The following is an 18,484-nucleotide window of genomic DNA, read 5'->3' as shown; positions in this document are numbered from 1 at the left end:
GTTGCAATAATCCGATTTGTCTATTTGTGTTTTGTATTGTTTTGCATGATACAATTCAGACTGTGACGGCTCACAACATAAGCATCATTTGTTTTTACAGTTGCGCTGTAGATTCAGTAGCAGTATTTCAGTAGTGTTCAGTGCACATCGGCAGACATAAATCATTTATTTTTTATTTTTTTCCTAAATCTTGATTTCCAGCCCTAATTACACTAGCTGGCTAGTGTGAGTGTTTTCTTTCACTGTATCTGAGAGGTAAGGCCTCGGGTAGAAGCATTGATATGCACATATTGGATTTCTTAAGGGATGCAAAGGAATGTTAACCATATTATCCCACTTAGAGGCTCTTCAGGTTGCCAAGTTCTGTCTTGGGATCTCGGGAACTTTGTGCATTGTGCTTGCCGTCCTTCACTGGTGTTCTCTGTGGTCGCAGTCCTTTTGGAATGCATCTGAATTGTACGGTTGCCAGATATTATCGGTTCGATCAATGTCTCATGCTCCTAAAATGCACCTTGCAGGGTTTAGGTATTTTGTCCATCTTATCTGAGCGAGTCAGGAACTCAGAAACACAACACTGTGCGTTTCGTACAGTCTGTTAAGAGGCCGGGACAGGGCGTCTTGTAATTTTTACTCCCAAATTCTGTCCTCTGGCACGCGTCCATTGCCACACCCCATCAGCATTTAAAGAAGTCGTTGTACAGTTGTTGGTTTTTTAGCGCAGGAACTCAAAGTGCTGTGAATGTACCCACAAAGGGCTCAACTAAGGAAACCGGATCAGGCCCTTGGGTACTGCGGCGAAGAACTTCTCTGTTCTTCGACCGGACAAATTGTGCATTGAGCTTCTAAAGCAGAAACCTTCTTAATGGAAAATTAAGATTCTTTCAGCATTTACACATCTGAATGTTTCTTTCAAAAAAGACATACTGAAAAATCTCTTTAGCGTACAATGGCTTCTACTGAAGATGTGGTTTGGAATTGGAAGGAATTGTTATGAATTATGACAATTCATTTTCTGGTGAACTAGTCCTTTAAGTTTTATTATAGAAGGGTTGTGTTTTGGTTAACCAATGTCGAGTCAGTCTCACCAAGCTAGCATTTTTCTTATGTCCATAGAGACTGAGATTCCTCCCTTTCTCAGTTTCACTTTTTCTCTCATATTTCCATGCTTTTGGTATGATTGCGCATGCACACTGTAAAATCTTTTCTTTAAACTGCCATCTTTAATTCAGTGATACTTGCTGTTTCTTAAGTTTACTATCAGTTTCTAAATGGAAAAAAAATGTTTCTAAACCAAATTTCCTTTCAGTGCATTTCAGACTAGCTTTTAAACAGAATGTATATGTTTATTCAGTATCAACGATAAACCTCCTGGCAGTATTGAAAAATCAAGACGCAGCCGGCATAATTAGTCCTGAATGTGTTTGTAGAGGAGTAAGCGGGCCAACTCTTTTTATTTATGTTTTTGTGAGCGTACCTTCCCACAGGTGTCAGGACTATGAGACCTGAGCAAACACGCAGGCCAGTGCAGCCAAATGGAGGTCAGGTTCTAGCGTGTGCACGCTGGATTTATATCTCTGCGCTCTGGAGAGAAACTCTGGTTCCAAAGACAAGATGGAGGAAGAGGCCATGGTGTAAAATAAGTCTAAACGGCTTTAAAATGCTTAACGGTAACTCTTCCTGTGCACTCCTAAAAAGCTCTTTGTAGCTTCCTCTTTAATTTGTGTAAACTAGTTACCTAATTAGTTCAGCTGCTAATTACTCTTCCTCATAGTTAGAGGTTTTTACAACATGCCTATATTAAATTACAGAGCCTAACTCATTAAGACACAAGGAGATACCATCATGCTGCTTTTTTTTCTCTTAATGATTGGAATTTTAGTTATAAAATGGATAAAACAATATCAGATTTAATTTAAAAGAATGAAGCCATATCTATAGAGTACAGTATTACAGATACAGGCTTATTTGATTTGAGCCAGTAAAAAAACCCTTGGGTTTGCACCACTCACATTTTACTCAAAAACTAATTTAGCCCTTTATAGCTTATGATTTTCTTTATACAGCATTTACTCTTTGTCTCTCTTGCTCCTGTCCATCCAGTTCCCTCTAGTTTTCGGTTTGAGGGCACAGATGAGGTTGTAATATCTTGACGTGTATGGAGAGGCTCTTTCTGGCTCTGGTTGTGTCTTTAGAGCGCTCTAAAGAGCTCCAGCTGTTTCAGATTTAGTTTCCAAGCTCTAGCGAGCTTTTTTGAGTGGATGATGATGATGAAAACGATTGTTGTGCTCGTCATGAGAAGAACGACTACAGTGTGTGTATATATATATATATATATATATATATATATAATAAATGCTCCCAATACATATGTAAAATATACTCCCAAGACACAATTAAAGAAGTGCCATTAACTTTTGGGTAGAACGCTAATGCATTTGTGAAATGCATGTAAACACACAAACAACACATGCATTCTTACCCCAGCTGCAGTATGCGTGCGCACACACACACACACACACACACACACACACACACACACACACATGTTTGTTTTTGTGAATTGTGGGGACATTCCATAGACGTAATGGTTTTTATACTGTACAAACGATATTTGCTATCACCCTACACCTTCCCTACACCTAAACCTAGCCCTCACAGGAGACTGTGCATATCTTTACATTCTCAAAAAAACGTATTCTGTATGATTTATAAGCCTTTTGAAAAGTGGGGACATGGGCAATGTCCTCATAAGTCACCCTCTCCTTGTAATACCTATGTCATACCCATGTTATTACACCAATTTGTGTCCTGATATGTCACAAAAACAAACACACACACACACACACACACACACACACACACACACACACACACACACACACACACACACACACATTCCCTCCCCCTGGATTAAGCTTACTATAATGGGAAAGCCCTCAGTGCATGCAGTGTTACCCTCTCATTACCACTGCACCTGTCCTGAACTGACAGAACTAATGCTGGACAGCTCTTAATGAGAGAAAGCGGCTGACAGATGAGACAAATACTGACAGAGAGAGAGAGAGTTCCCTGTCAAAAATGAAACGGAAATGATTTCTGAACGTGTAATGTCATGCAGCAGTCAAAGTTTCAGGTTACATTACTGTTAAATAACTTTTAGGTCTGTCTCTTCTGTTCACCAAGTCTGCATTTACTGATCAAAAATACTGTAAAATTTTGAAATATTATTACAATTTAAAATAGCAGTTTTGTATTTTTATATATTTAAAATGGAATTTATTCCTGTGATGCAAAGCTGAATTTTCAGCATTAATACTCAAGTCTTCAGTGTCACACGATCCTTCAGAAATCATTCTAATATGCTGATTTGGTGACAGTAAATGTTCACATCTCAACAATACTGTGATTTATGAGATATCAGCATTATTTATTTAAAAACAAACAACCACCACTAATTTTTTATAATGCATTAAACGATTTAGTGAAAACTCTTTAACCCGACTCTCTCACATACTCCTCCATGAGCTCTCTTTTCTCTTCAACAAAGGGTTTCCTCGTAGGCATTGTCGCTCATTGTGCACATGTGTGAGTGTGTCATGCAGCTAGTGGCCATTGACTGTCACCTTTGCCATTGTAGTGTAATTACATCCAGTCATCACAGAGCGTGCGTGAGTGTGACCAGTGAGGCATTTGTGTTTTGTCTTTTGTGTTCGTGTTGTTGATCTAGGGCTTGCACGGCTACTCGTTTTCTCTAGTCATCCAGAAAAGTAGTGGACTAGTCAGCGAGCCAATGTTTATCTTATGTAAATGTGCTGCCGTGCAGCTGACATGTGGAAGTCCAACTCGACAGGGCCAAAGCATTGACTAGTTATAGACATAACCAGCTAGTTGGTACTACAAAATCAATACAAAATCAAATATGTCTGATAAAAGTTTTTTTGTACTTAGTCTGAAGACAGCTGCAGTTTGCTTAAAGGGACAGTTCACCCAAAAATGACAATTCTGTCATTAATTACTCAGCCTCATGTTGTTCCAAACCTGTAAGACATTCATCAATTAGGATATTTTTAATGAAATCTGAGAGCTTCCTGACACTGCATAGACAGCAACTGACACATTCAAGGCCCAGAAAGGTAGTAAGAACATCACTAAAATAGTCCATGTGTGTTCACGAAAGTACCAAAATGCATGTGTTGTGTTGCATTGTTGTCTATGCAGGGTCAGAAAGCCCTCGGATTTCATCAAAAATAACTTATTTGTGATCCTAAGATGAGGGTTCGGAACAACATGAGTGTAATTAGTGACAGAATTTTTATTTTTGGGTGAACTGTCGATTTAAAAAAGTGTATATAGTCTATTTGCATTGTGAGTTTCAGTGCGAAGAGCCACACTGTGTTCATTTACACACATTCAGCTTATAATACAGTGCTTTCAGAGCAGCTTCTCATGAACTTGTGTAACTGGCAGTGTTTTGTGTACAAACAGTATTATGCCAAAATAAAAGCTTGAGGACCTGGCTAGGATGTTAGTAGCTTGAGGGTTTAAACATTTGAAAAGGAAGATATTAAGGCATGAATACAGTAGTCAACATTTGAAGTGGATCAAAGCCTTTCATCAAAGTTGTCCTAAGACCAAAACAATACCCGTTCTTGTCTTAGGACAACTTTGTTTAACTTTTTTGATGCACTTCAAATGTTGCCTACTATATTTGTAACTTTGCATTTGCAACCACAACCTTTAAAGGGATAGCTCACCCGTAAATGAAAATGTACTTGCATTTAGTTATTCAAAATGTAGATGCATTTATTTCTTCATCAGAACAGATTTGCAAATTTAGCATTGCATCACTTACTCATTAATGGATCCTCTGCAGTGAATGGGTGCCGTCAGAATGAGAGTCCAAACAGCTGCTAAAAACATCACATTAATCCACAAGTTATCCACACCACTCTAGTCCATCAATTAACATCTTGTGAAGTGAAAAGCTGCGCGTTTGTAAGATACAAATCCATCATTAAGATGTGCTTCTGGCCAAAATACCAGTCAGTAATTCATATTAATTCTTCCTCCAGTGGAAAAAGTCCATCCCCTTCTCAACATATTTCAACATATTTGTTTGAAGCTGTTTTTGGACTGTTTTCACTTGTAAACGGTGCTTGATCTATGCATATTTCTCTCCTGATTTACATTTAAACTGTTAGTGAAGGATTTATGGGTATTAAGCGCATGTTTGTCAGTTTGATCTTTGCACAATTACTGTAAACACCGTTAACGCAAATGCGAATCACCCTGTTAATCACCGTGCGTTAATGAAGAAGTGCTTGGTGTGGTGTAATAGTGACATAACAATACAAGCTGGTGAGGAAATAAGGTTTACATCATCTGTGCATACAGTGAAAAGTGAAGATTTCTCAGAAAAGATGTGCAACACAACTTTGATAGAATTATGAAAAAAACGAAGTGACAAGCGTAGAGAATGTAGAGTCATCACAGGAAAAAAAAAGAAGACTTAAGACATGACCAGTGTGTGTGGGGCACGAGAGAGCGAAGGAGAAAGATGGAAAGAGAGATAGAGTGGCAGAAAGACAGGAGGTGGTGGGTGCCTCATTTGCATAAAGGGTAGGGCACGATGCCCAGTTTAGGAGAAGGGTTGGCGCCTCGCCAAGTGGCGGAGGTAAAGAAAAGAAAGAATAAAAGCGAGGGTGGAGGGGTGTGCGTTGGAGAGCTCAGAACATCTCTAGTTTAAACCTGGCACTTGGCACTGGAGCTGCTGAAATATCAACCATAATTACATGCAGATATTTACAGGTTGTGATTGGATGTGTACGCAGTCGACCAGAGTAATTCAAGGATGTCAGTCTTGCGTTGTGTGCGAACCAGACAACGACAAATAATAAATCTCTTCCATGTAAATACGAGTTTCTATCGCGAGCAACTGACCGTGAGCATTTTGTTAGTCACTTGGATGTATGTGTGGCATTTTATCGCATAGCCCCGTCCACGGTTGCATCTTATTTACATTGATGCGTTTGATTTTGGTTGCATTTTATGTTGTGATTTTACTAGGATGAAAAGCGGACAGTCTTGCTTGAGGACGTTGCTCTTGCCGATGCCTTGGTCCATCACTGAGCGTAGCGAAGAACAAAATTTCTTGAACTTTAAAGTTTTTAAGGACTGTTATGGTAAGTATTTAGTGTAAAATGAAGCCTATGTGAGTCTTTCTAACTTCTGATAGATCCACTGAATTAAATCACCCTATCCAGTAAAGTCAGGAAACACTCCAACTTTTAGTTTACAGAGCCTAGGGCTGTCACAAAAGCAGGTGCGATCTCTGAAGGCAACTATTTTTCTGATATCTTTCAAATAGTAATTGCTTACAACATCTGTTAGTACAGATACAGGGAGTTATTATAATCACTTACGGCATTTTAACAAATGTAACCCTGGACCAAGGAGCAAGGATATTCATGTTCCATGAAGATATTTCCTACCGTAATTTTTTTTAAAACTTAATTTTTGATTAGTAATATGCATTTCTAAGGACTTCATTTGAACAACTCCAAAGGCAATTTTCTCAATATTCTGATTTTTTTGCACCCTCAGGTTTCAGATTTTCAAATAGTTATATGTCAACCAAATGTTGTCCTATGCTAACAAACCATACATCAATGGAAAGTGTATTTATTCAGCTTTCAAATGATGTTTAAATTTTAATTTGAAAAAAAAATTACCCTTATGACTGGTTTCGTGGTTCAGGGTCACAAATAGGAAGCAATGTGGCCTGTGTGCTTTTATAATTTGTATTATTTTAATAATCAAATACAGTTGTGAAGGTCCAAACCTTTGTAATGGGCAGGTCAAATTCAACACTTTTGGGCCTACAGATATATGCTAATCTATTTTATATGTAACAGTAATTTTTATTAAAGGTGTCATAAGTCAAAAAATAGAACACAAGATTTGTGACTCTAATAGAAAAACGCAATCTCAGTGTACTGTAGGATACCATGTTTATCTGGTAAGGTTTTGGCACTTTCCCTGCCCCTGTATCCGAACTCTTTGCATTTTAATATTAAAAACTGTATTTGGTGTCTTTATGGATCTTTTCAGTCTCTCTTTCTCTCTCTCTCTCACACACACACACACACACACACACACACACACACACACACACACACACACACACACACACACACACACACACACACACACACACACACACACACACACACACACACACACACACTCTCAGAGGGGAAAGTGCAGTGTTCTCACAGTAGGCAGTATCAGTATTTAGTATGGTTGGGCAGTCGGAGCGGTTTGTATTTAGTCGCTGCGTAAGCGGCTCAATACTGTGGTGTCACGCCGTGATCGTCTCGGCATTTTTTCCAGTTTACACTTCATCAGTCTGCTGACTGATCTCACCGACCCAGTCCTGTTCTCTGATACACAGACACATGTTCACGCGGACGGAAACACCTTCCTTCATATGATGTATGCTTCTACTTTCATAACGGTATTTAACAGGCGTCTCTAAATAAATCAGAGTGTTATTTTTACAGCTCACGTACTAGACACACTGACACCTGAACAAACGCTAATACGGTAAATTAAAGTATCCAACTCACTTCTGAATGTTTACATTCATGATAATATCCAATTTAGTGCGTGTGGTATTGAATAACTAAGGGGATTGACTTGTTTGAAGGAAATATGTTGAGATTCGTGTTCTGGAACTAAGGTCGTCTTTTGGCACTCCTAGTCAAATGTCAACTACATTTTTTTCTATAATCTATAATGAAGTGAATAATAATAATTTTTTTTTTGTTATTTCTGACGCAAAAACCTCAAGAAGCATACTGTTGCTATGGTTACTCCGTCAGTTGAAAGCGGTTTCTGTGAGCATCTGTTTGCCGCCAGGTGAAAATACGCGATTTGAGTAACTTCTGAGGTAACTGAAAAATTACGAAATATAATACATAGGCTATATTATTTGTATAATCTGTTATTCAAAAAATTGTACTTGTTAGCCAACATTTTGTTGTGACATCCTTTGGGTTGGTCTGCTTGTGAGGCAATCTGTGAAACCTCAAACGGTGCCTCAGGTGTTTTTTTTCTTCCTTAAGCAAAATGCGTCTCAACAGCTTTTCTGTATACATTAAGAATATTTACACGTGGAGCTGAAATCACATAAATTACTCCCAGATTTTCACATCTAAACGCGTCAGTTTATAAAGCTGAATTAATTCCACATAAATCACCGCAGCGCTCCACAGAGAGTGGTTTTGTTTTAGCCGTCTCTGATTTGTAAGTAAAAATATAGGCCTATATATATTTTTATTTTTTTCATCCTTAGGTTATATGCTTTGGGTAAAAATAACTACACAGTCTGCTTTCTTTGTATTTGTATAGCCTTTAGGCTTGATAAAGAAATATTTGTTTTCTAGCTAAAGCACTATATTTATGTATGCAATTTAGCTTACATGAGAGACAAATTATCAGTTCATGTAGCTGGCCGACATATTATGTAAAGTCGTCTGTCACAGTTTAGGGCGCAGACTAATGATTTTTTGTTTTTTAAAACAAAAAAACAGAACTGGTTGTCCTTATGAATGTAAGATTGATTGAATATGGTTATTTAAAAATTAAATAGTTTAATACTAATAGCCTAGGCCTATATTCTACAAGAAGTTTAATAAATGACGGTGTAAAAAAAAGACCTTTTCTTTTTTGTTAATGCCCGAGTCTCCTTTCAACCCGATTTAGCAGTGCACTGAAAGGTAAAGAAATTGCTTATTAAATTAGGTTTATAGATACAATATGGATAGGATATTGTTGGATATTGTTTTTAAAATATTTTACTACCATATTTTTGTTTCAATTGTTAAATGCCCCTAAATGGAAGGCTACTCTATTCGGCTGGTTCCAAGCTCCTGGAAATATATCGCATGCCTGTTTTCTTTGATGATATATTCGATTTCGTTTTTTCCATTTGTGTACTTTAAAACTAAAAAACAATAATATTTAGTAAATGTGCAAATTATGGTGATGTTGTGTAGTGATCCGTACGAATATGATTTGCCTTTTTATATAGGCTGAGGAAGTGCTATTTTTTTCTCCTGTTGTGAATGTATGTTCATACAAGTTTCCTTCTATTTTGTGAGAAATATTTCTTGCAAAAATTCCCTAGTTCATGTCAGATTTCTCGACTCTCTCGCATCAGCCGCGCGACTGTCTGCTCCACTCCTTCCGCAGCCTTTTTTTCTGTCTCGCGCCAGAGCTCTAGCTCCCGCCAACGCGATTTTAAAAAAAAAGCCGTTAGAGGTTCACAGGTCCGTCATTTTAGTCGATTAGGAATATAAATTGTATCTAAAAAGGGAAGAAAAGAAAATGGTGGAAAAGAATAAAACACATTAATCTTAAAAGATTAGACTGAATGCCAGAGGGTATGGTATGTTTTATAAGACTCTGTTTACAAGGAATCATTTTTTGACGTTATTGTCAATGAGTTTGTTTCGTTACCTTACGCTCCGGTGTTAGGTAGAATAAAAAGGTTAGGGTACTTTTGAGCTCGTTTTCTTGTATTAGTCAGTAAGGTGGGCCAAATGTGGAGAATTACAGATTTAGACAAGAATTACAGAAGGGAACACCATACAAACTAAAATGATTGAAAATGACAATTACCGTATAATGTTGGATATTTGTTAAGCTCACAGACACACCCACACAAAAAAAATCCCAAAACATCAGAGTAGAAATTTGTTAAAGCTCATAAATTTTTCAGGACACTTAACTTTAAAGGGGTTCGTGTATACTTCGTGTGTGGTGTAATATAGAGTAACAGGCAATTTCAGCACGGATTCTGGAAATAGTGTGTGAGTGTGCGTGGTGCCGAATATTCTTTTTACAATCTCAGCCTTTTTCTCCCTTTTTCTGGAAGAAGTAGGCCTTGCTATACAAGACAAAAACACACAAGCAGTACGCAGTAGAGTGAGACGGCCTTTAGTAGAAATCGCTTTTTTGTCTGTCTCTCTTTCTCAAACTTTTGTTTTATCTTTCTCTAGCGCTCTCCTTTTTTCTTGCGTAAAACAAAGGTCGCTGTTTAGAGAAGAGAGTGTCATACAAAGATAAGATAGGCTGTGGTATAAAAGAGTTTCAATAAGGGCATTCGGCGGTGAACAAATCCAGCAAGCTTGCGGGGGAACATGAGCGAACGCTGTTTTATATGCCGTTTATGACTTGCATACTAATTTAATCTCATGATAACAACACAAAGTTCATGCTGTCATAAAGTTTGCTTCATCCAAAATTATGTCAGATTTGCTGCAATCGTTCAACCAATAATTCAAGCAGGAACAATGCACTTGTTATACTGACACTTTTCCCCCTCAGGTCATTTAACGTAGACACTTTCAAACTCTTTGTTTGCAGACATGGAAATTATTTAATGGAAATAAACGTGTCAGACACAAAATCCATGTTGTCTGTCAAACCAAATCAGATACGAACTGTAACAACATGCAGAATGATTGCAGTTTTGCCTACAAAATGTAGGCAAAACAAAATACCAAGACACCTTGTTCTGTACACAGTCAACTGATATGAATTGTGTAGAACTTTCCTTTAATTTGGATTGGAATTATGCAAAGTGAATTGCAAGCCAATGGAACATTCGCAAACAAAATGACACACCAACCTGACGCTCGGCTTTGTTTGTTAGGAAACGCTGCATTTACATAGCAGGCGCTTACTGGCAACTGCAGAATAGTCTGCAGCGAGCTGCTTTGAGAATGAGGCCGCTTCGCCCGGTGGTCTCGGATAGGCCTGCTGGTCGCCCTAAGGTGTCGCGTAGCCCTGAGAGAGTGGCATATGTTGCGTAAACTCATTGTAGGGATTAAACCAGATTAAATCACTTGATACGAATCTGCTCAAGATAGCGATTTCCCTGGCTCTGTCTGTGGATCATAACGGATCATTGCGAACAGGGATTGACTGAATTCCTTTAATATGTTGTATATAGTTTGGTGCTGGATGTAATCATTGAATGTTTAGTGTGCTATGCTTTAGGGCCAGTGTGTAGGGGTTACAGGCCGGTTCATGTGTTGTCATTACATTTGGTGTTCGTTGATACTTAAATATTTGGTTTTTAGTGATGTATTAAATATTGTTATTGCAAATCCTGCTGATTTAAATATATGAACATGGTAGCTGACTAACTTATATGTGACCCTGGACCACAAAATCAGTCTTAAGTAGCATGAGTATATTTGTAGCAATAGCCAAAAATACATTGTATGGGTCAAAATGATCAATAATTCTTTTATGCCAAAAATCAGAAGGATATTAAGTATCATGTTTCATTAAGATATGTTGTAAATTTCCTATCGTAAATATATCTAAACATAATTGTTAATTAGTAATATGCATTACTAAGAAATTCATTTTCGATTTTCTCAATATTTAGATTTTTTTGCACCCTCAGATTCCAGATAGCAAATAGTTGTGTCTCAATTGTCCTATCCTAACAAACCATACATCAATGGAAAACTTATTTATTCAGCTTAAGTGTATGTATAAATCTCAAAAATCTCAAATCTAAAAAAAAATTGACCCTTATGACTGGTTTTGTGGTCCAGAGTCACATATGACAACGCTGAAATTGTGAAATGGATTTGCACTAGTCTTGGGCGCATTAGTTAGAATGGGTTCAAAAGAGTAAATGAACCACAGTATGTCATTGTTTTCCTTTAAAATTACGTTTTGGAGTTAGTATAACTCTATAAATTCCAGCTTTTAGTGCAAGTTTATATATAAAATTTTATTACTGTTTTTGGGAAAGAATACGTAATATTTTATAAAAATATAAATATATGTGTTTTTTAAAATCCATTAGTTTTTTTTTAGGTTGGGCTATTATTGGGCATTAATATTTTTTTGGTGAACAATGCTTATTGACTGAATGAAAAATATAAATATGTTTCTTTGGACTAGTGGTCGGACAACTTAAAATAAATTGTTGTAAGTTGATAAGTGGTAGTCTTAATCTTGTGGTAGTTTTGTTATTTTGTAAAAAGGAGAATGGGGACTTTATTTTATTTTTGGGAAACCGCTATTAATACACTTTCTTGTAAAACCTTTTTAATGTGAAATACACAAGAAACATCTCTCTTTATTGTGTCCAAACATTCGTATCTGATGTTGTCACATCCTCAGAAAAAGTTCAGAGAGAGAGTGTGGTTCTGCTGTGGACTACGTCTCTCTCTTTGCTCTTTGTTTGTGTGCCGAGTCTAAAGGCAGCTGCTGGTCTGTAGCGTCTGCTGGGAGTTCTGGCCCGCGCGTTCACACGCCGCTCAATGGTGGGAGGGGACGGGGCAAATGGGGACACTGCTGTGCGCTCGCTCGATGGAGGTGATGGCAAGTGTATTGGTGAAAATGGCAAAAGTGCATGTGCGCATCTGAGCTCGGTTCTTGAAGACAAGAGCGGGAAAATGGAGGTAAATTGGGGTGGGAATGGAATACGGGTGGCGCCGCTGATTGGCGCGTGTAAAATTAATGTGCTCTGGACTTTGCAGTTGCACAAGATAGGAACTTGTTAATTTGGCAAAGTAAGGAGCCAACCCACTGACCGAACCCTACACTGCCCCCCCCCCCTCGCTCTCTCGCTCTGTCTCTTTCACCCTCCCTCCGTCCCTGCCTCCCTCCCATTCAGCCCTTCAAGCGTGCGTATTGGCTGAGCGATCGGGCACCCGGTGCCAAATAGGTGGGCTCAGCTTCGCGCTGGCACACTCTGAGGCAATGGATAGGAAAAGAGCATGGAGAGGAAGAGAGAGATAGAGTTGGAGAGGAAAAAGGGGAAAAAAAGAAGCTTCTATCGGGTTTGCCAGCGGTCGTACGCGCTCTTCCAACATTGATTTGGTTCTCTCGCTTTTTTTTGCGCTCTCCATTTGCTCCTCTCTACCCCCACTCTGTCTCTCTCTCTCTTTCTCTCTGTCTATCTGCTATTCTCTGTCTATCTCTCGCTCTCTGTGAGTCGAATGCAGAGCACGCATATCTGAACAAACACCACTTACTGCTTTGCCAAACATTTTTTCTCTTTGTTGCGGTATTTGTGTATTTATTTGTGTACGTTTTTTCTCTAACAGTGAGTACAATACTTTTTGATTACGAGCGCTTTATTGTGTTCATGTGTAATATTTAATTTTTGGTTTTGGTGGCTGGCAAAGTACCCATTTTTTTTTCTTTTTTTCCCCTGTCATTTTCCCCTGTCTTGTGTATTAAATATTTCTCTCTTGCATTTCTTGTTTTTGTATCTCCAGAGCTATCTCACTGTTTGGCTCCTCCCAAGATTTTCTGAAATTTTCTTCGACTGGACATTTTTACAAAATTTGAACTTTTTGAATTTTTTTCAGTTTTTCGCCTTTTGCAAGAGCATAAAAAAACTCTGATATTGTGCACTAATTATCGGGGCATGTAGTGTCGAGTTGAGTGCGGAGAAGATATTTCACTTGTTTTTTCACTTCGTATCGGCCAGCAGGGTTTATGATGAAAGTGCAGAATGGTAACTACAGACGTTTTATTTAGATGTTTTGCTGCATGTCTTGTGTGTTTTGTCTGTGGTGTGCTGCTTCTGTGTCTGTGCCGTGTGGCGATGTAGTTTGGATCAGGACGTGCGGTAGCAGGGGTTGGTTGTGCGGTTTGGCACAAGCGTCAGTGAGCAGCTGTTGCAGACTCTTTACGCCTGTCCCTCAAAAACATCATTGTCTGTTTTGAACTGAGAAAAGGATCTTTTGAAATACAAATATGTCAGGGTAAAAAATGCAGAAGTTTACTTAAATTTTTTTTCTTAATAGCATGTCTGTAGTTTTATTGCATACTTTGGTTAGGAATTTTAGTTCTAAGTTCTAAATTAGCATAGCATTGTCTGTATTTACGTGATGCTTATGACGAATGTTTGTGTGTGTGTATATGTGTGTGTGTGTGTGTGTGTGTGTGTGTGTGTGTGTGTGTGTGTGTGTGTGTTTGTCATCCTGGCAAACACGCGCTCACACGTTTCCCGTACCTTCCTTCACAAAGCGCCGTGGAATCATGCTCCGAGATTCTAACGTCTTCTCCCCTTCCCTCCTCTCCTCTCCCCTGCTTCCCTTCTCTCCCTCCCTCTCTCCATCCCTCCAGGATGAATTCCATCCCTTCATCGAGGCTCTCCTCCCGCACGTGCGGGCGTTCTCCTACACCTGGTTCAACCTGCAGGCCCGCAAGCGCAAGTACTTCAAAAAGCACGAGAAGCGCATGTCCAAGGACGAGGAGCGCGCCGTCAAAGACGAACTCCTGGGCGAGAAGCCCGAGATCAAGCAGAAGTGGGCGTCGCGGCTGCTGGCCAAATTGCGCAAGGACATCCGGCCGGAGTTCCGCGAAGATTTCGTGCTCACCATCACGGGGAAGAAGCCACCGTGCTGCGTGCTGTCCAACCCCGACCAGAAGGGCAAGATCCGCCGCATCGACTGCCTGCGGCAGGCCGACAAGGTCTGGCGCCTGGACCTGGTGATGGTGATCCTGTTCAAGGGGAGCCCGCTGGAGAGCACGGACGGAGAGAGACTGGTCAAGTCCCCGCAGTGCTCCAACCACAGCCTGTGCGTGCAGCCGCACCACATCGGAGTCTCCGTCAAGGAGCTGGACCTGTACCTGGCCTACTTCGTCCACATGCCAGGTCAGTGGGTTACGCTCTCTTTCTCTGTCCTACGGCTACTGATACTTGAACGTGTTTTTTTAAGAGGGGTCAGAATTCAGGGTAAGATGACACCCACATAATCACCATCACATCCAGCACACTTATAAACACTTGCTTTGAACGTCTGTGTTCTGCGGCCAGAGCCGAAATTACACTTCCAACAGGGTTCCCACGGTCATGGAAAAATGTGATTTGTGATTTGTAGGGATTAAAAATTTTTAAGTAATTTTAAAATACATGCAAATGTACATATGTAATCTATAATGCATTTGGCTTTGGCCCTTATCCTATCGTACGGCATTCAAATCTTAGGATGACTTTGTGCTTTTTAGAAACATTTGTACACACAACTTAATTCAAATCAGAATGATTTGGTGCCTATTTGTTCACTAATAAGATTTTTTTTTAAGTTATGATTTGTAGGCATTAAAAAATCATGCATTTTTAAAAATCATGCAAAATTATGTATTTAATTTACAATCTCTTTGGCTATGCTCTGTATGGAAGAAATCTTATCCAGCTGCATTCAAATCTCAGGATGGTTTTGTGCTTTTTGGAAAAATGTTACACTAACAAGGAAAGGTTGTAATTTTTATGCATAAAAAGTTATAAAAATCTCACATAATTTCTAAAAAAGCATGAACGTTTCTGTATTTAATGTATAATCTCTCTGGTTATGCTCTTTATAGAAGAAATCCTATCCAACTTCATTCAAATCTGAATGATTTTGTGCCTTATGGAGACATTTGTACACTAACAAGAACTATTTTTCAAAGTTGTTATTTATAGGCATTAAAACAATCATGCCTTCTTTTTTTTTAAATCATGCAAAAGTATGTATTTCATCTATAATCTCTTTGGCCTTGCTCTGTATAGAAGAAATCATATCCTGCTGCATTCAGATCTCAGGTTAATTTTGTGCTTTTTGGAAACTGTTTTACACTAACGAGAAAAAGTTGTGATTTTTATACATGAAAAGTAATATAAAAGTCAGGTAATTTTAAAAAAGCATGCAAGTTTATGTTTTTATTCTATAATCTCTCTGGTTATGCTCTATATAGAAGAAATTCTATCCAACTTTTTTCAAATCTGAATAATTTTGTGCCTTTTGAAGACATTTGTACACTAACAAGAACAATTTTTTCAAGTTGTAATTTGTAGGCATAAAAAAGTCACACATTTACAAAAATCATGCAAAATTATGTATTTAGTTTATAATCTCTTTGGCTATGCTCTGTATGGAAGAAATCCTATCCAGCTGCATTCAAATCTCAGGATGATTTTGTGCTTTTTGGAAACCGTTTTACACTAATGAGGAAAAGTTGTGATTTTTTATGCATAAAAAGTCATAAAAATGTCAAGTAATTTGAAATAAGAATGCAAGTTTATATATTTAATTAATTCTCTCTGGTTATGCTCTCTATAGAAGAAATCCTATCCAACTGCATTAAAATCTGAATGATTTTGTGCCTTTTGAAGACAATTGTGCACTAACAAGAACTATTTTTTTTAAATTGAGATTTGTAGCCATAAACAAGTCACAAATTTTTAAAAATCATGCAAAATTATTTATTTAATTTATAAGCTCTTTGGCTATGCTCTGTATGGAGGAAATCCCATCAAGCTGCATTCAAATCATAGGATGATTTTGTGCTTTTTGGAAACGCTTTTACACTAACGAGGAACGGTTGTGATTTTTATGCATAAAAAGTCATAAAAATGCTAAGTAATTTTAAAAAAGCATGCAAGTTTATTTATTTAATCTATGATCTCTTTGGTTTAGCTCTTTATAGAAGAAATCCTATCCAACTGAATTAAAATCTGAATGATTTTGTGCCTTTTGGAGACATTTGTACACTAAAAGGTTATTTAATTCTACAGATTAATACCTGCCATGTAAACATAAATCCTTCCCAGAAATGTAAAAATACAAATTAATTGGAAACCCTGCTGAAATCTGAATAACTGATATATCTCTGCCATATTTTCATATTTTTGTAATGTTCTATTGATTATAATAATATGTTTTCCTTTGTTTTGTGACCGTGTTCAATATAAATAGCATGTCGGTTGTATTCACAAGAAAGCACAAGACGGCTGTCCTTTTTTTTTTTTTTTTATTCTTCAGTGCCATCTTGTTTTCTCATTGGCAGTGTCTTTTAGAGTCGTATCCTTTTGGAGTGAGTGTGTGTGTGTGTGCATTCATGGATAAGTTACTAGCATGGTCTCATACGTTTACTGCCAAACAGTGTTTCTGACACGGCTAACACTCTCTGACGCACACAAGATCTGACTAGCCAAACACTCAGGCCAACAGCTTCATAATACTGTGATTGCAAATCTGAAATTGCTTTCTTGCCTTCTTGCTAATTCATTTTCTTGTTGTAGTACCGCAAACAAACCACTTTTTTTTTTTTTTTTTTTTTTTATAAAAGGTGGGCATATTTTCAGTTAAAAACATTAAAAGAGCCATTAACAAAATATAAGCAGTTGAATTTTGAAACCAGCTGAACAGTTTCCTGCCTGTCTTTCAGACTCTCGGTCAGCGCACGCACTCTGTGCCCAGCAGGGTTGGCCATCGCGCTGCCCGTTCAGAATGTTTGCCGCTGTGCTGCAGTCTTATCTTATCAGGCTAATTCCAGTGTGCACTGCCGCTTTTATCAGGCTCCAAATAGCCTCGCCGGAGACTGGCACCCTGCAGGGCAGCCGCGCACAATCCCGGGGCCCGTGGCATCCTGTGCCAGAGCTCAGGGGGCCTTTCTCAACCCCAGACGCACACAGTCCCCATGTGCTGCTGTGGTTAAGGGCATTCAGCATTTTTTTTAAGCTGTTATTTTGTTCTTGATTTCAGTGGTGCATTCCTAACTAACACCACAATTATCCTAATTTGAAATAGCCTGACAGTTCAAATCAGGTATTTGTTGCGTGTGCCAAAAAACTATCTCTGCATTCTTTGTCTTGAATGCTACAGCTCAGCTGTTTATTTAATTTGTTGCTTTGCCTTGTGTTTGTTTTGTCCTTGCGATTGTTTATTCGCAGCACAAACTCTTTGTTTATCACGATTAAATGTGGCCTTCGTTGTCACACTCTCAAATCGAATATTCCTCTTTTGTGTCCATGAGAAAGAAAGCGAGAACAAGAGAAAGGACAGCTACGGGAGTCGCTACAGTAATTGCTCTAGTTGGCACTATTGCAACGCCGTTGGTGCAGGAAAATGTGTGTGTGTGTGTGTGTGTGTGTGTGTGTGTGTGAGCTCAGAGCACTCATTTTCAGTTCTCTTTCTTAGCGTTTTTAAACACAGAGACCTACCCGTTCGCTCAAAATGATACTTCACTAACCTAAACCAAATTTTTCTTGTTCCCGAAGAGCTCTGGATTTTTCTTATTAAAAGCTTTCCATTTGAAATGGCTACAAAAATGGATTGCCAGAGTTTGAACCGAGGCCCGAATCTTAAACCGCTACCCTGTGCTTGACAGGGTTTTGGGATTCGACTCGAAAATGTTCCGTACTTTGCTAAATTTAGGCTTATTTCTCTGCCTTAGGATGAAGTGTGAAATGAATCGTTTATTTACACAGGACTCTAAGTAGTAATCCAGGTGTATTGGAGATAAATGTGTGTTAAATGTGTTTCCATTAAGAATGGTGATTATGGGGAAAGTTGTCCTAATGGAGGGAAGTGGCTTTTGGGTGAAGAGAATATTAATTTTATATCCCGGGCTTTATTGTTAGTGCCGCTAATATATCATTATTATGAGAACA

The 18,484-nt window shown here is 38.5% G+C and overlaps 1 protein-coding gene across 1 annotated transcript in view; it reads left to right on the top strand.

Annotated features, from left to right (window-relative positions):
* The window catches only part of nfixa (nuclear factor I/Xa), a 98,905-nt gene that overhangs the window by 19,908 nt on the left and 60,513 nt on the right, over nucleotides 1-18,484 (top strand). The window contains exon 2 of the mRNA XM_073842841.1: nucleotides 14,173-14,704. Coding sequence (XP_073698942.1) covers nucleotides 14,173-14,704 — 532 coding nt within the window. The remainder of the gene's footprint in view (nucleotides 1-14,172; nucleotides 14,705-18,484) is intronic.

Source organism: Garra rufa, chromosome 6, assembly GCF_049309525.1.
Source record: "Garra rufa chromosome 6, GarRuf1.0, whole genome shotgun sequence".
Classification (NCBI taxonomy): Eukaryota; Metazoa; Chordata; class Actinopteri; order Cypriniformes; family Cyprinidae; genus Garra; species Garra rufa.
The sequence above is the reverse complement of the archived record's forward strand: the minus strand, read 5'-3'. Positions and strand labels throughout refer to the sequence as shown.